Raw genomic sequence first — 22,910 nt, forward strand, 5'->3', positions numbered from 1 at the left:
TGAGAATACAGATACATTAAAAAAGTGCAGCCTGTAAAGAAATGTATGTGTTTTGATTCTACACGTTTTTGGCGTGCATCACACAACTTGTGTGATCCCCCTCCTGTACTTCTTGTTGATAAAAATCATTCATATTCCTATATGATATATACAAATCCTGTGCTTAAATAAAAATGCAATTACAAGCCCTATTTGTCCTGTTTGATTTATCATTAATGTTATTAATTAATGTCTCCTTTCTTAATTGGTTTGTGCAGCCTGTGGCTTCACTATGAAGAGGTGTTTTGGTATATGACCAAAATGTTGCATGTACAGGAATACAGCGCTTTTATTATGCAACAAATTAAATATTGTAGTTGATCCCAGATTTAGCATAAACACAGACCTACATCAGAATCATTAAACACACCATTTGTCTCATTATTTATGAAGGCGCTATCTCATAAAATCAAACTGAAATTTATCAAACAATAACATTTAACCCAAATAAGAGTTTTACTTCAGATGGTGCCAGTTGTGTTGTTTTCCTACAGTGTTTTTGGCTCCTTTTCACTCTAGTGTACCAGCAGTCCTGGAGAGCACTGTCTGTTTTTGTTCTTCGTTTTTTCCACCTCAAGGATAAAAGCACCGACCACATCCCTCTTCCCTATTAGCCCTTGCTCTTCAATACCGCCTTTGAAGATTTAATCAGTCAGATTTCCTTGATTAATCCTTTTTCATGTCCTTTCACGGTAAATAATTGCAGAGTTTGATACGATCGAGAGCTGGATAGAGAGGACAGCATGCAGATATCTGATAGAGCCGACTCCCCAGGTACCTTCATTAGCCTGATTATTCTGATCCAAACACACTCCGCCAACCAGTTTACATGTAAATAGGTTAATTCTATTCCCGCTCCTCACTCATTCTGCCGGCATGCTGTGTTTACGAGATCTTACCAAATGATTTCTGTTCTCCTCAGTCTCTACCTTGTGCAACATTACTGTCAAATATACAATTTGCACACTACAAAGGAGATTGTGTTTAACAGATCACTGAATCTCAGGCACTCATCAGCTGCAGACAAGCCCAGCAGTGAAGACTCATGTCTCTGTCACAGCTACAGTGTTTCCAGCTGGCCTCAGACCTCACAGTTCCTGCAGGTTGTCTAATGGTGACACCTAGCGGCCAAATGCTCTCCTCTCAACCAACTGATGGTTTCATGTCAGTGACAGACTTTCACCACTTGGCGGCAGTGCAACGCTGCTCTCCTCGTTTGTAGATTCACTGCTGACAAATGCGTCTCATGGGAGCCAAAGCTCTCCTCACAGGCATGCACAGTACAGGATGCTACTTTTTGCTGAACTTTGTTTGAATTCAGATGCTTTCATCGCTGCCTGAGCGAGTGTTTTGTACCATCACATGCTTTGTTGTTGAGTGCACAATAGCTGCATGCTGCTGTGCGGCAGAGGAGATGAGGAGCTGCTGCCCCGGCTGCCCCTCTCCTCTCAGGATTACCGAGTTAATGCAACCATTCAGACACTGAGCTCTGATCAGCTGCTTAATGCTGTTTTATCCCAAATAACACGACCATGCACACATGATCTGCGTACTTCCAAAGACACACTGCACATGCATTAACATACATACGTATACCTACTAAATCCAACTCATGCACTTTATATAACATATTATAGCTGACTTGCAGATAATGTTCAGGCATTATGGCTCTCTGACTACATTTAGTACTGACAAAAATATGAAATTTCCTAGAACATTTCCCAGAAAACAAAAAAATGTTTAAAACACTCAGTAAAACTATGAATTTCCTCATTGGAGCTGCTGTATTTAAATCCAACCAAATATTCATTTTTAGTTGGAAAATGTATTCTCTATATATGTTGAATTGTATGCATGACTGTAGACAAACTTCAAATTTTTGTATCCTCACTGACTTGTTACACTTGCAATCAGTTATGTGGAATTGCAGGAACTGAACACTGCATCTATTTTCCCCGTAAATAGTAACAAATTACACTTTTCTCACCAGGACACATCTGAGATTTCTAGAAAATTATTTGAAAATGACAGACCCGTGAAATAAGAAATTACCAAAATGTTCCTTTAACTTTTAAAGGAATGTGTCGCTGAGATTAAAAATCTCTTTTACTGAAGTGTCCTTGGGCAAAGACAACACAAGCTCATGAGACATATAGCACCTCTGCTGCCATCATAGGCTCATGTAGATCAGAGTCACAGTCAAGGGGGTCAAGGGGGTAAGGGCAAATGCAGCCCTTCGTTTGTCTTGGGTGCTAAAGTGCCCTTTTCAAATGGAAAATCTTTTGTCCCCTATAAGACATTGGTCTATCAACTGTCTATCATCTATCATGTGGTGAAATAAGGGCTATCCCACATATCCAGTGTCAGATGTCCAGTCTGAGGACAGTCTGTGCCTTCAGAGAGCTCAGAGATGCCCTGTTTTTGTTATTCATCCTGCCGCTTCAAACTTAGTCCCTGGTTAATAGTGCAAATGCGCTACACACACACACACACAGGCTTATACTAATCCTTGCGAAAACAAAGTGATATATTTCTCCCAGCGCAGGTCAAAGCGTGGGATGTTCATCAGCATGTTTATCAGGATTATGAGCATTTCATCCATAATATAACCTCTAATATCATACTTACCAAACATTCACTGTTCTAAGTGGAAGGATTCAGTGAACATTGTGCAGGAAACCACATGGAGAAAAGTTGACCAGCAATAAGATGATACAACTGATTCTCTCAGACCATTCCCACCAGTGATCCATGACCCAGAGTGACCTCGTGACCCCCTCTGACTGACCTCTCAGTGGGTGGCCCTCACACTGACCAGCCTGGACCATGAATCAACACAAGTGGCTGCTATTAGATCAGATCTGTGTTACTTTAGTTATTGTCATCTGCAATTTAACAGAACATTTCCAGGCTGATTTTTCTACTCAGTCAGTTGCTCTTTTTCTTATAATTTTTCTCTCCGTCTTGTTGTAATTTAATGTTTCTCCATTATTTTTTAAGATTAATTTCTGTCTCTCCATCAAGCAAAGGAAAGTCAGCTATCTGCAACCCTATAAATCTTTACTTAGCCGTTAAATGTGTGTGTTTCTGAATGTGTGTATACGAAAGGTCAAAGGTTTACATGAACAGGCGTGCGTTTATTACATATGTGAGTTTAAGTTGCGGCCTGAACGAATGTCAGGGTGGGATTATGCCGTCCCAGTGTCAGTGAAGAGGAAGAGTCTGCGTGGCCGGGCAGCCACGTTAATCATAAATCTTTATCTTACAATCCCGCCTTGCACATCCACCCCTTTCATTAACTGACGGCAAAAGGATTAGTGCAGCTAAACCACCGAGATCTGCGGAGAAAAATGAGAAACAAAGTAGCAAGTAAACAGGATCCGTCACTGCCGACCGTGTTGTATGAGACAAAAAGATGAAGAATTTCTGTCTATCTATCTAGATAGATAGATAGATAGATAGATAGATAGATATATAGCTGACAGTATATTTTTTTGGCAATTTTTCCATAGTTCTTGTGGCAATATATATATATTTATTTTTTTCTACATATTTTTCTTCTATATAGTCCCTTGTATAGTAAAGTCAGCTTTTATTTTGTTGTCTGTACTGCTATTACCTGCTGCTGTAATACCTAAATTTCCCCAGGTGGGGATTAATAAAGTCTATCTTATCTTATCTCAACAAAAAGCAAACAGAATCCAAAAACTGATTGATTTCTTTAGATTTTAATAACATCAAATTTTCAGAAAGAAACAAAAAATGAAAAAGAAATGGGAATATTACAAGGTATCCAACGCAAAATGTGTTTGGAAATGAGCAAAACAATGTTAACCTGAGAATGACATTTTTGCTTCTTCACCTTGACCCCTCACTCCATCGCTTCCCTTCTGTTTTCATACAGCTTTAAAAGCATCTTCCTCCTGTAGACGACACCTTCCAAAGCTCAGCTACGTACATCGCGCTAGGAAATCTACCTCTGAATATGTCTTGAGTGCAAAACATGAAATACTGGAATAAGCAACACAGACAAGTGGACACAAAAGAAATATGAGATAAACTATCAGTCTAAGGGGCAAAGAAACAGAAGCCTTAACCACAAATATGTACAAAGGTAAAAGCAGACACACACCTGCACATCAGAACAAAGTCCATATACACCTTTTAAATTAGAGAATAAATAGAAATACTTTAAATTTATGTAGAATATCTGATGTCACCAAAGCTAAATTAGAAGTGCTTATATCGACAGTAACAGGACATCTGGTCAAAATGGCCAAAGCAACGTTTTCTGTGGCGAAATCATTTGGTAATCTTGGAAAAAGTGTCAGTCTAAGTCAAGTATTTTCTAATTTTGACAATGTTCAGCAGTGCTAGTCTAAGTGCACCACACATGTAAACAAACCACTTTTATTCTACAGTTCCTCTACTAGCTGACGGTCTACTGAGAAAGACTCATCCTTCAGTCTTAAAGTCCAAGAGACATCAGACAGTTCATGAAGGAGTAAAGACGATCAGCCCAGTTGTATCGGTGGCTGACGCAGAATCGACCCTCCTGAGTCATCTTAGTCTCTGTAGACCGAGGCTATCTGTCGGGGGGGCATGTGCGGTGGATGGTAGGAGTCATACGGCCCCTCTAAGTGTATGTCATAACCGGTCTGAGTCTGATACAGGCCCTGGTCCACAGGGGAGGGGGAGTAGTGGTGTGGAGGTGGGTAGTGGGGTGAAGGCTCCTGTTTGGGCACCAGGTTGCTGCTGATGCTCAGAGGTGGTGTCGGGGGGCCGTCGTACGGAGGCGTCCCCACACCGCCAGCATTATACTCATTTGGCGAGTGGTTCTCATACACTCCCCCTTTCATGGCCCTCAGGTGAAGCAGGTGAGCAGAGTCAAAAGTGCCATACGGTGGACTTGGCAGGCCTGGAGAGGAGTAGCTCACCATGCCACCGATGGGGGTGGGTGCTGCCCGAACTCTGTGTCTGTCCTCAGGCCTCACCCCACCAGCAGAAGCTGGTCCCAGCTGCAAGCAGCCGGCCACCAGGTTGGTGGTGGGCTGTGAGAGCCCCTTACACAGCGTCTCCATGAAAGCCCTGCTCTCTGTGGAGAGGCCCCCCTCCAGGGCCTCAGACAGAGCGCAGATGTAGTTGCGGGCCAGCCGCAATGTCTCGATCTTGGAGAGTTTCTGTGTTTTGGAGTGACAGGGCATGATGCTGCGCAGGTTCTCCAGTGCGTCGTTTAGGCCGTGCATGCGTGAGCGCTCCCTCGCGTTGGCCTTCACTCGCCTCGCACGGAATCGCTCCTGCCGGGCCTTGGTCATCCGCTTTTTCTTGGGCCCTCGACGTTTGGACTCATTTTCGTCCTCCTGCCCCTCTTCCTCATCCTCCTCGTCCTCCTCTGCATCCTCACTCCCCATCTCCCGGGCCTGCTGGTTCACTCCACCTGCTCTGTAGCGGTGCGATGGCACTGACGCATCTCCATCAGGTGAGCTCACGTCTCCATCCATCCACTGGAGAGGGCTGACGACCTCCTCTCTCTCGCCTTGTCTCACATATGGCTTAATCATCATAGTACTGTGGAAAAGAAGAAAACGTCTTTGTCAAACACTGGCTGTGTGCAGGCAGGTCTACAGTCCTTATATCTGTAGTCATACAGTAATACATTTCAGAAAAAAACATGGACAGGATGTGCAATCGGTGCTTCTTTTAAAAGAGAAAAGGCTCCATGTTGCTATTCTGTCTTTACTGTCTTATGTCATCTAAGCATTTTGTAATTGCTGGGGATATGATGAATGATATCATATATCTCACTAGAGCTCAACTTGGTTTCACAGTGTAGTGGGAGTCCCCACTCTCCAGTCTTGGTAAGGGACACATTCTTTATTGCCTTTAATTATTATTCTTCATACTAAATTATTGGCAGCTTCTTGCCATCGACCATCAGTATTATGCAGGTTTTCCATTTAAAGTTGAGTAATGAAAAGTGATTACTAAAGTACTGCAGTCAAGCACAATTTAGAAGTATTTCTACCTAAGTATTACTATTTTATCCTACTATGCTACCTATCAGAGGAAAATATTGTGCTTTTTGCTTCACTACACCTTACTGTGCATGTTTAGATTTTGCATACAGCGACAGCAAAATAACAGTAAACTGCTGCATCCATGTCAAGGCATCAGTAATAATAATCCAATATAATAATGTGACACTCTAAAAAGGGGCTATTCTGCATAATGAGTACTTTAACTTTAGATACTGTAGGTTGCTGCTAAAGCTTCTGTGCTTTTCCTTCAGTAAATATTTGACATTCTGGTTGTGCTACTTTTACATAAAGAAAGGATCTGGATGCCTTTTCCACACCTGACAGCTTCAGTGAGTCTGTATGTGACTGCCTCAGCCAGTATGTAATGATGCGAAGCAAACTATCACAATGTCAGGTTTGCACCAAGTGAAAAATGGAAACTCATAAGACAATTTGGAGTCCTTCTTTATGATGTCTGATCAGTATTTTTAACAGGAGGTTAAGAGTTTCATCAGGGGGACTCATGGCCTTGGTGTTTCTAAATCATCTAAATGTAACCTGGAGCCAATGAGAACAGCTTTTCATCCACCAGTAATGCTAATAACCACTTTCTAACCCCGGACAGTCAGCTGTCGTCGCACCTGCCCGTCCGTTTCAGCACCGGACAGTTCCCTCCTGCCGCGCGCTCCTCAGCCACAGGTGTGACTGAAACGAGCACGCGCAGGGAAGCCAGAACCCAGACGGTGACTGTATGGCGAGTGATGACAAGTTGAATTTTCATATTTGCATTATTTCTTCTTGTTCCCTTCCCCCCCCCCCCCCGGCTCGGGGTAATCCCGGTCAACTTGTGAACTGGTAAAGCCGCGGCGAAAGTCACCGACAGGACTTCAATCTGGGGCATCGCAGGATTTGCTCCGTGGATGAGGCGACCATGACCATGGGATTAAATGAAAGATCGACATCCCCAGATCAGGGACAAACAACTCAGATTGAATTGAAATCATAATAAATCATCATAAATATTAATATCTGGCCACAAATTGCACGCTCTAGCGGCTTTTTGCTAAATGTCGACCGAAGCGTATAAAAATAAGACCTTTGCATGTTTTTCATTGGATAGATTCGTTGCCTGTTCACTTGGGGGTCTTAGCTGGACACCAAAGCTGCAGGCTGCGCCAAAATACAAGTTCCCCACATTTATCAAAAAGTGAAAAGTAAATGGCGACTGATCTGGATTAGAATGAGCATACGAATCAGTCCTGCATACTCCTCCAGGTCACATCAATGACTTGTCCAAACCTCTCTGAAACATACCCGTGCTGCTGAGTCCCGGGACCTCCTCGGGAAGTTTGGCAGATGAGAAGTTTCTCCGCGGATCACGGTGCTGGTCTCTCGGTGCGTCAGTGCTGGATGTCCGTGCGGTGTCCCTGCGCAGAGCTGTCCCACAGACTCTCAGCGTGGGTCGCTCTGCGGGGACTCTGCGTTTTAACCACCACGTTAAAGCTCCTCCTCCTCCTCCTCCCATCCCATTTCTGTTGACGAGCTCTCGCGCGTGGCCGGCCCGTGGCTCGAGCCCCTGGAGGTCCACTCGTTGCCTCTCTCTCTCTCTCTCTCTCTCTCTCTCTCTCTGTGTGTGTGTGTGTGTGTGTGTGTGTGTGTGTGTGTGTGTGTGTGTGTGTGTGTGTGTGTGTGAGGGAGATGTGCATAAGCTCACTGAAACACTCCAGACAAACAGGAGAGGCCCACTGGCCTTTGTTGCTTCGCTAGGGCGGCCGCCAAATCCGCATCGTGTTTGCATTGAGCGGAGGAGAGACGCGCTCAGTCGGCTGAGCCTAACTGTATGTGACAGCTTGAAGTTGCGTGTGAGCAGGTGTTTGCTCCATCCCCTCTTCCAGCCATCCATCCCTCAGCGCTGCGCAGACAGGCCGTTGAACAAGTTCATTTCACCCAGGAGGCTGCTCTGACCAGACGGGGTGAGTTTGGTCACACGAGGTGTGCGGTTACAGCATCAGCAGCATCTTTGGGGCTCATTTGATGGCCCCTTTTCTCTCCAGTGTGTAGGTCCATGCCTCCCGGATTAAGCTGTTTAAAGCACCACAATCCATGCTGAATGTTGTAGCAGGACTTGCCTGTCAGTACTGATAATCACATCCTTTCATTAAGACAAATTTGAAATAGCACAATGTCAAAAGTACGCCATTGCAGAAGTTCTGCATTCAAAAATTTACTGCAGAAAAAGCAGTATCAAGCAAAATGTACTAAAATATCAAAAGTGCTGATACACACTTTCATGCTGCCAGAGATTATTATTATTGATTATTGATATTATTGATGCATTAAGCAGCATTTATAAGAAGCTGGCTGCTGATCGAGGTGGAGCCCATTTTTACGGTTTTATATTCTGTTTCATCATATTTTGTATACTTAAACTAAGCATTGCATGTCAAACTAAATCTGCAAACTAACTAAGTTGTTCTTCAGGGTGATGCCATAACAGAACCGTTTTTGGTTCCACAGAAAACTTTTAGAATACAGTTATTTTTTGAGATACTGCTGGTAAAGTCCCTTTGCTCTGACTCCACACCTACAGATTTTTTTCATTATCTGTGACATCACTTGAGTGAATGCATCAGATTTCCTATGGCTCCCTCAGGAGCCACAAAAGACTTTATACAACTTTTTTTTTTTCAAATAAGCAGTAGTAGTCCCCAAGACCAGTAAACAGACTTTGATGAGTAAAACAGTGGAGTTCCCCTGAAAGAAGAAGTACCTCAGAATTGCACAATACTTGAGTAAATGTATTTTTCTACATTTCACCACTGGTATGTTTCAATAGGCTGATAGCTGTATCACCATGAAGCAAAGATTCCTTTGCTGGATATAATGATCAGTTGCAAATGTTTTCTGATTTCCTTTTAGTATCCAGCACATGTGAGGTGATTTTTTTAAATGGTGGTATAATCATGTTTGTATTTAACATGCAGTAGAAGTTGGCTTGTCAAAGGTTTTAAAGGCTTTTCAGATAACATGATCGTCGAATCAAACTTAAAACTTGTCCTCGTTCATCAATTTGCTGCAACAAAAACACAAAAATTACATGCACATCTTTTATCTGAGGCTTTGCACTGACCATGAAAGGAAAAAATGTGCAGAGCTTTAGCTGCCTAAACACCCACTTAATGATTTTAAAATGTGCAAAATATTCATATGTTTTCATAGCTGTTTAACAAAGATAAGACTGTGAGCATGACCCAACACTACATCATTGCTATCATTTCAGAGTGAGAAGTAACTAACAGGGACATGCTGTGTATGTTAGGAAAATGTCTGAACAGGACTAATTTCTTCTTTTTAGTAAAATAATCCCATTTCATTCTCATGTTACCTGTAAAAAGATCAAATAGAACAAAAAAAGATAAAATAATGAACTTAATTCAAGTTGTAGATTCGGCATGTTCACACACTAATTCAAATTTTTAAGATAAATAGTAAATTATGAAAGACTGCAATGCACACAATCATTGTTGAAACATGTTAGGTCAGATTATTAAAATGAACCCATTTTGTTTATTCCAGGTGAGTTTACCATATATAATCTGTCATAATCTGTCCCTGAACCACACTCATGTTCTGTGAAAAAAAGGTGTGCAACAGCAGGAAGTCTTGCTGACGGTAATCATCACTGATCTGGGAACAGAGAGAATATGCATGATGCAGAAACAGAGCAGCACGCGCTCTAACAGGGAGGCTCGAGAAGGGCTACGAGGTAATCTGCACGCCCAAACTATGTCCTTCTCATTCCCCCTTCATCCCCCGGTCGACCAACTTCCCCACTGCTCCTCCCCCCTGGGTCTCTGCTTCTCCTATTCCACACCTGCAGCCTGAAATGGGAATAGCAGAGCCGGGCCGTCCCCAGAGTGGAGCTAACAGGGGAATATGATAGCCCAGGCCTTGTGTCCCCATTGCATACACTCATAGCACTGTTTATGCTACTAAAACAAATCAGAACTTGTGTGTCATCCTGTTTTGGGGTATGAATTGAGTCCAGACTTGTTAAATACGTCATGACCAAACTGCCCTTTTTTCCCTTCTTTATCATTTTTATTTTCAGTTTGACCCACTTACTATATATCATCCAGTCTTCATGCTCCACAAGTGGTGCTCAAGTGTATTGCTGTATGTATGCCATAATGTCCCCTGGTCCCTCAGTGCTGACCGCACATGATGAAGTCCCACTACAGATGGTCTTCTCTTAAATATATCTCTTATTCTGACGGTCTGTGGCTCAGATGCTCATCTACCCTCCACTGGCTGCTCAGCTCACTCAGCATGTTCGCATTGCTCAGAGGACTCTGCCTCCCTCACCTTTTCTAGCTACGCTTGTCAGATAGGAATTTAGGTTTATTATAATGAAAATATGAAGCTCAGATAAAACTTCACTCCAGTACACACACAAACATGACCTTCCTCTGAATCCCCAGAGTTTGTGTTTGTGACAGTGGGGGAAAGTGGGTTTTGTCCATCTGTCATACTGGAAGTCCTCAGAGAGGATGCCAGCACCACAGTACGAAGAGTGTGTGCATGTTAGTGTGTGTTTGTGTGTTCATTTTTAGCGAAGTGGGAGATTGCATGTGCAGCGATCAAAATCTTTTTTCTTCCTACAATTTCCAGCAGGTCACTGAAGGTGACTTCAACAGACCAAGATCTGTCAGTGTCCATATGTCTGAGCCCACTTCAAAATTTCTACTATTGGAAACAGCACTGACAATCATCAGATTGTCTGGAAAGCTCACAAAAACTCCAGAGAATGAACGTTGCTCTGTATTTCATGGTCCGCCATCAACTTTAGAAATGGTCGGCATCTAAGCCAAACTTGAACCACCCTCCAGCCCAGCACCGACCCTGGGGAGACAGGGGTGATGTTGACCATGTGTCCTCCTGCTAACCATCTCATTGATGGACCCCACTACAGGGTAAAATAGACACCCCCCACTGCCTGAACCCCTAAACCCCCTTAACCCTTCCCTAAACCCTCTGTTGGCCCCCTGTTGTGCGTGCTCATTGGCTGACCGCCTTCAGGCGTCCCTTTTCCACGGGTCCATTGTCTGGCCCCATAAGCAGCTTTGTTTCTGCATGTGCAGCTGGGCTAGCCCGCGCAGCCATTAGCCACAACACGCTAAAGGGAGAGCGGGATAATATAATTACAAAACAAAAGTCAGGTGGCTCACGAGATCTGCCAGGAGGAGCCCATTTGGGGGAGATGCGAGGACACGCTGGCGGGTGGCCAGCTATAATTCGATTATGAAGTTGTGTGAGTGACAAAAGAAACAATTGAATCTTTTTTCTTTTATTTGCCCCACTGTGATTTAATTTGATTCCACTGCGGCTTTAAAAGGAGGGCAGCGTGAAAAGAGAGAAGATTTACTCTTCTAATTTCTGGAGTCACCAGCTCAGAAAATGTAATATGGTCTGACAAAATAGCAAATTCTTCCCTGGGCCGGCTTCATTGTCGTGTTTCTGCAATACTTTGACTGCATGTGAGGCCCAAATCAAATGAATGGCTGAAGGCTGCAGTTTTCCTGCAGACTGACTGGTCTTGTGCTCTTGTTTTGCATGAATGCACAGAGACTGGTGGACAATGGGATCAGTGGCAGATCCATCTCCTGTAATACTTTCTTCAAACAGGGCTGCAAGTGTGTCCCCCTGTTCTGTCGGCAGACCAGAATTTATCCTGTTAGTCACCCTAGATGAGTGAAAGAGTAAAATCAACCCCCATCCCAGCTGGACATACACACACACACACACACACAAGGATGCACCCATTCACACACACACACACACACACACACACACACACTTACTTAACCCCACAGTGGGGAGTTACACACACAGCTTTATGGACAGCTGATAAGAACAGGTTTAGCTGGTGGCTACTGTTTGAAGCAGGTCAAGCAGAACAGAATCTGTTAATGTCTTTTTGTTTCTATAGTTCATACTGCAAAAGACTGCATTTTGTTTTTTTTGTTTTGCTGTTTTATGAGACAATAAGCAATTGTTTCAGATGCACACATGCTCTTACTACCGAAGGATTGGTGTTGGTATTGTGCCCGTTCAGGGTGTATAAACGCCCATTTTTTGCCCCATTAGGCACAGTTTGATCGTGCCCCTGGGAGAGCACCACATTCTCCGGCTCTGTAAGACTGCTCGCAGAGGTTACGTTGCAGATTAGTCCACAGTCTGCTTTACTGTTTTACTTATGAGTGGACATGTGTGCATCAGAGCGGGGCACTTCTGAAAAGAAGCTATAATCTTTTTTCACATTATTCCTGACTCCTTTATTGAAACATGGCAGTGACATTTGCAGTATCACCTCATACGGTAACTCTTAACTTTTAGACTGAATGAGCAGACTCCTCTGTGAGCTGCTTGTTGTTTAGCAGGTGGCAGCTTTAGTTCGGGGTTGCAGGAAAGGCAGAGGCGATGAACTTCTTCCCATTACTGTAGAAAGAATTTTCCCAGGTGTAAGTTTGGATGATGAGCTCCTTCCCTCCCAGGCTCAGACGACACCTGCGGAGGAGGGACAAGCAAAGATCTACATCAGAAAAGAGACACATGGAAGAAGACATGGCAGGACGTGTAGATATACTCACTGTTTTCCGGGGCGAGTGATGTAGCAGAGGCTGTACATGGCCAAGTCAAATTCAGGGCTACAGCCAATGATTGCAGAACCGACCTGCTTGAAGTATCCCTCCCACATGAACTGCATCCCCATGACATCAGGGTAGGCCATCCACTGAGACAGACACAGAGAAAATAAAGTCAGTGCTACACCTGTCACAGTGTTAATCAATATATTGAGGTCTGTATGAGGATGCTCACAGGCCCATTGAAGCTGTGGCTGTAGTAGTTCAGCTGCCCTTTTTTCTCCAGGAGATAAAACTGGATCCAGTTGTGGAAACCAGACACCTTCCCTCCCTTGATCTCTCCTATTACAGAACGTGTTTCTTAGTAATCACAAAGAAAAAACTATTTGCGATCTCTGTGGTGTTTAAAAGAAGTCTGCTCTGTCCACACCTGCAAAGATGTGCTCAAAGCCGCTGGAGTCCATCTTCTTGTTGTAGCGAGAGTACAGACCAAACCACATCATCTTCAGGTCCCGGATGAACTCTGCCTCTGATGCATAGATGCCTTAAAAAGCAGAATAACACAGACTTAAAACAGGAGAGCAGAGGTTTTCAGACTGTGAGGCGAGAGGTGAAGGGTGGGGAGACATGAGACAAATGTGTATCCTGCTCGAAACTGCACTAACTGTCCTGACAATCATCACATTTTTAAGTTTTCTTCAGTATCAAAGTAATCCAGTTCCTAGATGTCTGTACATCCAGGGGTACTCTACAAACAGGATCTGCTAATAGCTAATTCAGCACACTTTCAATAGTCTGTTAAAGCACTATGGGAACTGTAGTCAGTTTTTGTCTTGGGGGGCCCCACAGTGTCAGACTTTGGTATCCCCTGCGCCAGCATGACCAGACCTGTGTGTGTGTAGAGCTGAACGATTGTCAGGGTGGACTATCCGGTGGACGTGGTTACCCTTGGTGTAGAGGAAAGCGAACAGCTCTCGGCCCAGCTCCGTGTTGGACATGGTCTCCCTGAGGAAGGTGTCTTGCTCAGCCAGCTGCTGAGGAGTGAAGTTCTCTGTCTGTCCGGTCATCCTGTGGTAGTTGTCCAGCAAGGCCAGGAGAGCAGCGTAGGTGGGTCTGGAGAACAGAGTGCCCTCGTCCACATACTGGAACAAGCTGGGAGCACAAAAACAAACACTAAGTGGCTCAGAAAAGACATCAACACATCCGGATCAAGAAGATGTGATCGTCTCCTCACCGTCGAGGGGAGAGGTCTGACTTAGAGTTGGTCTGGGAGTCGGGAATCAGAGCCTGGGGCTCGAGGATCAACTCTGAGGCTGAAGCCTTGTTTGAATCCAGAGCATAAAGGACCTCGGAGACAGCCTTAATGTCGGCATCAGTGATCACACCACCTCCTCCGTTACCTGTAGAGCATCACAAACACACACAATAATAATAATGATAATGTCTTTATCGTGTCAGTGTTCACTTTTAATAATGATTTATGCATTTCTGTAGCATAGGCGGTACCAGTGCTGGAAAGCTATCATGTACTTAAGTACAGATTTGAAGTACTTTACTCAGTTACTTCCATTTTATGTTGTTCTACTTCTACACCACAACATTTCAAAAAATACCAAATACCAAAAAGAAAAATACCATTGCTGGACTACATTTATTTCACAGCTGTAAATTACTTTTCAGATAAGGATTTTACATAAGTAACAAACAGACTGTATAATCATTAGATAAACATGCTGTAGAGTACTTTTAACATGTTTTTTTTATATTTATGTATTATTAGACATTACTACGGTATAAAGAATAGTTTGATTGGGCTCCACCTCGACCAGCTGCAACATTAAAATGCTGTTTACATTAATAATACTAATATAAAACACTGTGAAAGGAGCTGGTCTCCATCCTGAGCTCTCTTTCATGCTTTGAATTCATTTTGTTGGTGATAGTTCTGTATTTTTGCTCGAGTAAGATTTTGAAAGCAGGACTTTTTCTTGTCATGGAGTATATTTACATTGCAGTATTGCTACTTCGACTTGTATTAAAATTCCGTCCCTTTGTATTGCTGTTGAAGGATATGTTGTATAGCACAACAGTGACACCTGCTGGTGGCATACAGAAAGAAGATTTCACCAAGAGGATGGCCACACGAGCCAGCAGTGTTCAGGTCTTTTATTTAAGTATAAGTACTGATACCACAATATAAAAATACTCCATTCAAAGTAAAAGTCCTGCATTTGAAATCCTACTTAGGTAAAAATAAAGTATTATCAACAAAATGTAATTTGGTTCAGTTTAGCAGAAAATTGAACCATCATTAATATGTAATGAATTACATTAATGATTATTATTAATTCTAAAGGATCAAAGTGTATGTAGCAATATACTGTTGTAGCTGGTCGAGGTGGAGTTCATTTTAACTACTTTATAAACAGTTCAGCGGTTTAGTGCAGTGGTTCTCAACCTTGGGGTCTCCAAAGGACTGCAAGATCAATCTGAGGGTCGGGAGGTGAGGAATGGGAGAGGAAGGAAGGAAGAAAAAGAAGCTTTGACACACTGTTTGTACTCATTTTAGTACTTTTCTTTAATCTCTAGTTTTTGTGAAATATTGCATAATTTGACCTCTTCGAGCCTTGACCAGTTAGTTGACTGAAACTGTGAGAAGGGCAGTGTAAGAATCTGACACACTGACAAAAATATCTGATTGAGAAATTTAGCCTTTTCAGTGCCGTTGGGTGCAGTTTTTGACTGCTGAGTGTTTAGATTTAGTGTCCAGTATGTGAAAGTGACCAGGAGTCATGAGTAGAGGAGCTGTTCAAACAGAAACCACCTGACTAACAGTGGTGATGTCCTGTGTGGCACGTGAGTCAGTGGCAGGTGGCACGTGTTCGGTCTTACTGTCACAGAGGTCTGTGAAGTCGCTGCAGCAGTTGTTGTACTGGGCGCACTTGGAGTTGCAGTGGCACTTGTTCTGGGAGTTGTATTTCTCGCCACATCTGCCTGAACAAGATGTTTCAGCTAGAAGGAAAAGTAACACACTTGGGATCAGAGGAAAGATAATAACAATAATAAACTAGTGTTATAGCTCATACAAATAACATGCAAAAGACAGAATGAACCTAAAGATGCAGAATAAAAGGTACACATTGGTAAATTAAAGTTTGTTGGGGTTTTTTTTTGCAGAAGTTATAAAACTGCTTGTGTCACTCACCTTTACACGCTGCGGTGTAGTCGGAGCAGCAGTCGTTGTAGCGCTCACAGGATGGGTTACACTGACAGGAGAAATTATTGTCTGTTCCATAACCACACCGACCCCGGCATGAGTCCAGCGTGTCTGAGAATCAGCAGGACAGACAAATCCTGAATAACTGGTTATACACACCCACTCAAAATGCTGGGATCACCTGTTATACTGATGTTTTTCTTCTCTTCTTCAATAATAATAATAGCTATTTTAACATGGATGAGAACTCTGTAATTCATAACTCAAAACTTTAAGTGACCCTCAATCATTACTGGACCACAGCAGTGCAGCTGGGCTCTAATTATTATACAACACACCTGTTAATTCCAACTTCTTATAGGCATTATTGTGCACTTGACACTGAAACCTAAACCTGCACAGATTTTGATGTTAAGCTTCTGATTTCTTTTACAACAATGGTGATTTTTTTATATTCTTAATTAACTGTTGCTCAGAGGCATCTTTGTCTCTTTCTCCCCTTTCAGCTGTCAGTCTGGTCGAACCATTGTACAGTGCTTTGTTCTCCATGTACAAACCCTTCATAGATAATAACATCTAAATGTAAAGCAGACTTTCTACAATCTGAAAGCGTCGATGACCATTCAAAAGAGTCGTCCTCTCAGCCACCTGTCAAGCCTCTGTGACAGGTGATCTCAAAATTTTGAATGGTATTGTACATACACCTGTTGACTGTGGTGATAATAAAGAAGAAAAAATCTCTTACTGCTGTATCCCTGGTGGAACAGGGCCACCCAAAGAGCGAGAGCAGCGATGACCTTCATCTTCGCTCAGCTGCAACCTGTAAACAAGGTGAAGCAACAGTAACCATGGTCTGCCTTTTATAGCGAGTTTCGGCTGACCAACCCAAACGAGACGCTCACATTAACCCATCCCATGCAGACCGGCAGGTACTCCCTCGTGATCAAGTCTCTTGGGTAAAATGTGCTGTCAGATGTGACATTTTATCTTCTCAATTGCAGGCTTTTGTTCACAATGGTAATGCACATTTGGGAAAGAATAAGGACTGGCATGTTGTAGAGCGGGACAAATAACAAAGTGGAGACTTAAGTCATCATAATCAAAACTGTGTGAATGAACTTTTTCTCTATCTCTTTTCTGTGAAATTGCACACCTGCTGAGCAGAGCCGCGGTGCTTTAATGTATCAGAATGAGACTATATCAAGAGGCGAGCTGTGATAATAACTGCCATCTCAGAAGTTTTACTCTTTGCATTACAATTAATATAATTTCTTCTAAAAAAAACGGTGAAACTAAATGTCTCTTTAAGCCTGTTGCATTTTAAGCCTATATTATGCAGTACAACTTAAAATGAATTGAAACACATTTGCACAATGATCTTTTCTTATTTCTCCTGCCAGAGTGACCAGATGCTGTATTTCACAGGGTTTATCTAAGATAGCTCAGAGTACTCAGAACAGCTTGACGGCCTCAGAGTCTCTGTTCATGTTCAAGTCACATGCTCCCACTGCAAATACCACAGAACAAAGACGCAGATATATCCTTTGAGTTACGCATAGAGTGTACCATAAAATGTACTCATATTTTGAGGCTCTTTAAACAGACAATGTTAAAACACTTGGCAATTTATTTTCTGCCAAGTGTATTAATGTGGAGGAGAATAAAAAAAATAGAAGAAGAATAAGAACAGTGGCTTTGCAGTTTCTCTTGGGAACTTCTGCCTCTCTGTCAGTGCAGTTTAAATCACTATTGTCCCCTATAACCATGAATGACATTGTAGCATTTTCTTGCCCCAGAACAGTTTACATGTTAGGTTCCACTAGTGAGTTAGAAAAGATGGAGAAAGTGGGACAACATTCATATATTGTTGATATTTTTTCAGCTGTACCTGTGATAATACAGTTATCAGACAAAGTTAATTTGCAAATTATTTTGCAAAAGATTTTGTGACACCAGTAATGACTTAACTGTCAAAAAACATTTGTGCTAGCAGAACTCTCCATGCATTCTGATTTGAGCAATAGTAACAGATACAGGAAGATGTATTCTTATAGTCAGGGATAGAGGAAGCATTCAGATCCTTCACTTAAGTATAATTACTAATACTGTAAAAATACTCCATTACAAGTCAAAATCCTTCATTGAAAAAGTTACATAAGTAAAAGTATCTAGGTATAATCAGGAAAAATAAGTATTAATAATTAGAAGCATCAGTTGAGAAGACGACCCCTGTAACTTATACTATTAAATATTCGCCATTAGATTCTTATTCATCATGATTTAATGTAAAAGTAGGATTTTGCTGTTGTAGTTACCTGTCTTGTGTAAGACTGCAACTACTAATTATTTTCATTATGGATTCATGCAGAAAATACTCATGAGACATTGAGCAAGCTTCAACCATGGAATGTTTTTGCATGAGAAATGATAATCAAAATAGTTGCCAATTAATTTTCTGATTGATTGATTTTCAGTTAATCAGCTAATATCATCAGCTGTACTTGGACATTTTCATATGTTTTGTATGTTACAATGGAACTTGTGGTAGTTAACATATCAAGTAACTAAAACTGTCACATAAATGTAGTGGAGTGAGAAGTACAATATTTCCCTAAATGTAGCACAGAAGTAGAAAGTTGCATGAGTTGAAAATACTCAATTAGTAAATCAGAATCAGAATCGGCTGTATTGGCACATACAAGGAATTTGACTCCAGTTTAAACATTGCACTCAGTGTATGTGCAGAGGAAAAAATGAGATACTGATCAACAAGGACAAAAGACCAACAACAACAACAAAAAAGAATGAACAATACGTTAATTTTTGCAAAAATATAAAAGGAACAATAAGTAAAACACAAGTGCATCAAATCTGTACTAAATGCAATACATGGTCGTAAGTCTTATTTTAGACTTTTGCTGATTTATTTCACGAATTATCTATTCTACTATTCTACTACTACTATTGACACAATATCAACATGTACCGTGTAAACTGCTTTAATCCTCGAGGTGAAGGCACATGCCCGGATATGCCTTTGAAACTGCAGATACACTCCCAACCTATAGAGGGCGCTGAGCAGCAATTACTAACCCTATGTGGACTATTTTGGCCCTGCGCGGCTTCCTTACCCAGCGTGGACTTCAATGACATTCTGAGCTTTCATAAGTCAGCTCACTTCAGTAGGCTGTGAAGATGTCTTTAACATTTTTATTTAGAGCAATTACAAGAGACGTTGCAAAGGTGAGTACATTAAAATTTACACTCTGTCGTGTTTTGAACATTTTAGCTGAAACTTTATGAGTGACGAGTTGGTTTGTTAGTTAGCTTCCTTACTGTCTGATGTACAAGCCAACGTTACTGGGCCAGTTTCTATAAGTTACCTTGCTAATTCACTCTTATTTCACGTTAAATTGGTATTATGATGCTGGCTATCTACATAGCACATTTGACTTAAAAAAGGCATTTGCTGTGACAAAGTTTTGACCCGTTTGACTCTGTGCTAAAGACAGAGTAAGCACAGGTCTGTATGTTATCTTATGCATGTTCTCCCATCTGCCATCCTCAGGTCAGCATATGCCAGCATGCACAGTCGTTACACACAGGTTGTCACCTTCTGGCAGCTGACAAAGCCCTCCTGATGAAGCTGCGGAAAAGCACTGGCTACACTTTCATTAACTGCAAGAAAGCCCTGGAGAAGTTTGATAATGACATGGCACAGGTAAACTCTCAGTCCCCATCTGTGCTCATAAAGCAGGAAGTGGAACAACAATATATCTATAGCTTTGGTTACTGCTAGCTGTGTGACTGTGTTATCGATGTCATTTCACTTTCAGGCAGAGACCTGGCTACATGAGCAGGCCCAGAAGGAGGGCTGGAACAAAGCAAACAAGCTGGAGGGTCGCAGAGCTAAAGAGGGTCTTATTGGTCTGTTCATAAGAGATAAAGCTGCAGTCATGGTGGAGGTAGGGCCAGTAACACTGGGGTTAATTACCAGCATCATTATTTCACTTGACCCCTTCCCAGTGGGTTGGACATGATGGCATTCAATAACGCCTGTCGTCTCTGCTCTTGTCTGTTTGATGCAGGTTAACTGTGAGACAGATTTTGTTGCCCGCAATGAGAAGTTCCAGCAGCTGGTTAAGGATGTGGCGTTTGCCACCTTGGCTCACCATCTGAATAAAAGGCTGGAAGGATATGCGAAGGTAAAGCCACACACTGAGGGCAAAGTCTCTGTACACTGTGGAGCTGGAAGATGGAAAAAAAATGATATCATTTTCTAAATATTTATATTTATTTATTTATTATTTGAAAGACACAACTACACATTCACTCTTAATGAAGAGACACTTATAAATTATCATCTGGCTTTTATCTCTCCTTTGTGAAATATCCTTCAGGCAGTGTGGGAATAATAATCGATGCCAGTGGTTCCCAGTCCTTTCCTGTCTTGAATTTTGAAAGCCTTCCTAGAAAATATGTCTTCACAGGAGAAATTATAATTGTTGGCAAATACTGTATATTTTATAAACACTTACAAAACGTCCTTATATCTGCTTACAGCTTCATATTGGTGTGTTATGACCAATTTGTTCCATGTTGATATACTACTTATAAATGCTACATTGGGGGTTAGAGTAGTGTTCCACATTAACAATATGTGTAGCAGAAGGATGGAGCTGATGCAGGTCATGCTAATCTGACAATGACAAGTGTGTGATTCTGTGGAGGATTCTTAAAATATTATATGTAGAGCTGTAGATCGTTTTCCGGTAATGACACCATGTTGATGTGTCATTGGATGACAGCATGGTGCATTTTACGTGGTTCCTGAGACACTTAGTATTTTGACTGGTGTTCAAGTTTTCAAGTGAGAAATCAGACCCCATGTTGATTCTGCTAACACACTACGCTTGTTTTCAGAGTGCCCTGACAGGTGATGAGTTAAGCAAACTGAGTGTGGCTGAAGGAGCTTCGCTTGCTGATCAGGTGGCTCTCACAATAGGTTGGTGACAATGTTTATTTTTTCCTGAAGTGACACGGCTCCATTTATCTCTGTGTTGGTTTCACATACACGTCTCTCCTGTGCTCCTAACAGTATTTTGAGACAACCTGCTGATCTGACTGTAGACATCTGAAGATTATTGTTCATTGCTAAATATTCTGTATGATTGTGGACAACTGGGCATGCATTCAATTAAGCAGCACAAGTCTTAACATTAAAGTGGCTATAATCAATATTTTTATAATGTTAGTGCATCAAATAACAATGTGACAATTCTAGAGGCATTACTTGTAGTGATGAACCTCCAGAGATTTATTGCCTGAATCTGCAGCTCTCCTTGGCTTTACAAAGCTTTATAGCGACTTTCAGCTCATTGTTTTGCTGACTGGCTGCAACTTCCCTGTTTTGGTTCACTTTCATTGCTCTCATAGCATCGTGTTTGGATACAATAGGCAGCTGTTTTCAGCGAAAAAGCTCTAAAAACCCACTGTTCACTCCCTGCACAGCACCAGACAGCAGACAAATACAGTTAGCAACTAGCTGATGAACAAAATGGAGCATTTGGCAACTAAAGAGATTTTTCTCATTTCCCTCAAGATGTGGTGGAGACCAAAAACAGAGTTAAGAGAGTAAATATTAGGATTTACTCATCAATGGGCACAAACAAGATGTTTAAATAGGCAGCTATCTGTGAATATCAAAAGAGAGAGCATTAGAATTGTACTAATTGGTGTCCTGTGACAGCAAAAAAGAAAGAAAAACAAAATATTTTATTATATTTGGACCCAGAAAGAACTGTAAATAGGTGACCTTATACCTGAAACAAGAGGGTTTAAAGGAAGCATTCAGACCTGCAGTGAATTCTTTACCATCTATGAAAGGACGCATGTTTGCTGAAACCAGTTTCTTTCTTCACAGGTCGCCTGGGTGAGAACATGTCAGTGAAGCGGGCAGTGACTGTGGGCGTCCCTGCTGAGTGGCACATTGGCTCATACGTACATGGCGGTGTGAGTGGCCAGACTGAGGTGGCCATGGGTCGGTATGGTGCCCTGGTCGTATTTCAGGGTGGAAAGGAGGGAGAGCAGGAAGTTCTAGGACGCAAGCTGGGGCAACATGTAGTGGGAGAGTCCCCTGTGTCTCTGGGCAACATGGATGACCTGCCCTGCGGTGAAAGTGAGACACGTCTGCTGCCTCAGACCTTCCTGGGAGACCCCAGCAGGACTGTGGCTCAGTTCCTCATGGGTCAGCAGGCTCGAGTGCTGGACTTTGTCCGATTTCAGTGTGGTGAGACAGTCAGTGAAGAAACAAAATGAAGGAACAGAAATCAGTCCATTGAAAGGATTGAAAGGTCATGTGTCTTTAATTTGTATGAATATGAAATGCAACTACCCATTGATTCTTAAATATTCACTCACTCTGTGTCATTATTATTTTGAAACCAGAATATGTTGGCCTACCAGCACTGCTGCAAGATGAAATTACCAATCCAACAATAAAATGTTTTCTTTCTAAAAGTCTTCATATTCATTTGTATATGCTACACAGTATTTTGAATGATAAAATCCACATGAACATCCTCTCAATCTGATTACTCACTGGAATGTGTCAAACCTACTGTCGCAATTTTCCACTTAGTTCATGTTGTCCTTTCCATACTTGTATTTACATATCGGCGTATTTTTACTGCATGTTAGTTTATTTTATTCTATTATCTTTATTTTATTATCTTTCTTATTATCTTTGTTTCTAACACACGGGTTGCGATGCAAATTTCAATGACATGTCCATGCTCATTCTCCCAAAAAATACTGCATAATGCAAGAAAAAAATTATTTTGAACAAAGCATAGCCATGAACCTTCCTACTAGAAACTCAAAAGCAGCTGTTGTGTAAAGGGGTTTTATATCCAACAATCACTGACTTAAACACCTATTAATAAAGTTTATACAAATGCTTTTGAAAAGATGTTTTGCTGTTTGTAGGAGGAC

At 41.9% G+C, this 22,910-nt stretch overlaps 3 protein-coding genes across 3 annotated transcripts; 1 reads left to right on the top strand and 2 right to left on the bottom strand.

Moving 5' to 3' along the window:
* Positions 1-4,604: 4,604 nt before the first annotated feature.
* LOC121623635 (neurogenic differentiation factor 4-like) lies at positions 4,605-5,603 on the bottom strand. The gene has a single exon (XM_041960991.1). It carries the CDS (start codon positions 5,601-5,603, stop codon positions 4,605-4,607), a length of 999 nt encoding a protein of 332 aa, XP_041816925.1.
* A 6,902-nt stretch (positions 5,604-12,505) lies between these two features.
* On the bottom strand, positions 12,506-16,720 carry endou (endonuclease, polyU-specific). The gene is made up of 9 exons (XM_041945842.1): positions 16,663-16,720; positions 15,906-16,028; positions 15,593-15,712; positions 13,935-14,100; positions 13,647-13,852; positions 13,131-13,244; positions 12,936-13,042; positions 12,707-12,849; positions 12,506-12,623 (listed from the first exon to the last, which is right to left on the bottom strand). The coding sequence occupies exons 1-9, from the start codon at positions 16,718-16,720 to the stop codon at positions 12,506-12,508; spliced, it is 1,155 nt and encodes a 384-aa protein (XP_041801776.1).
* A 2,317-nt stretch (positions 16,721-19,037) lies between these two features.
* tsfm (Ts translation elongation factor, mitochondrial) lies at positions 19,038-22,666 on the top strand. The gene is made up of 6 exons (XM_041959433.1): positions 19,038-19,160; positions 19,486-19,638; positions 19,754-19,882; positions 20,006-20,122; positions 20,841-20,922; positions 21,841-22,666. Exons 1-6 carry the CDS (start codon positions 19,113-19,115, stop codon positions 22,233-22,235), a joined length of 924 nt encoding a protein of 307 aa, XP_041815367.1. The 5' UTR covers positions 19,038-19,112; the 3' UTR covers positions 22,236-22,666.
* The last annotated feature ends 244 nt before the right edge of the window (positions 22,667-22,910 follow it).

Source organism: Chelmon rostratus, chromosome 2, assembly GCF_017976325.1.
Source record: "Chelmon rostratus isolate fCheRos1 chromosome 2, fCheRos1.pri, whole genome shotgun sequence".
NCBI lineage: Eukaryota > Metazoa > Chordata > Actinopteri > Chaetodontiformes > Chaetodontidae > Chelmon > Chelmon rostratus.

Excerpts from the sequence above, each read along its gene's own strand:
- endou (XM_041945842.1), bottom strand. The coding sequence starts at position 16,720 with ATGAAGGTCATCGCTGCTCTCGCTCTTTGGGTGGCCCTGTTCCACCAG. Across the intron at positions 16,029-16,662 it reads GTTCCACCAGGGATACAGCA|ACACGCTGGACTCATGCCGG; the intron begins GTAAGAGATTTT and ends GCTGATTCTCAG. Across the intron at positions 14,101-15,592 it reads CTTCACAGACCTCTGTGACA|GTAACGGAGGAGGTGGTGTG; the intron begins GTAAGACCGAAC and ends GATGCTCTACAG.
- tsfm (XM_041959433.1), top strand. The coding sequence starts at position 19,113 with ATGTCTTTAACATTTTTATTTAGAGCAATTACAAGAGACGTTGCAAAG. Across the intron at positions 19,161-19,485 it reads TTACAAGAGACGTTGCAAAG|GTCAGCATATGCCAGCATGC; the intron begins GTGAGTACATTA and ends TGCCATCCTCAG. Across the intron at positions 19,639-19,753 it reads TTGATAATGACATGGCACAG|GCAGAGACCTGGCTACATGA; the intron begins GTAAACTCTCAG and ends TTTCACTTTCAG.
- LOC121623635 (XM_041960991.1), bottom strand. The coding sequence starts at position 5,603 with ATGATGATTAAGCCATATGTGAGACAAGGCGAGAGAGAGGAGGTCGTC.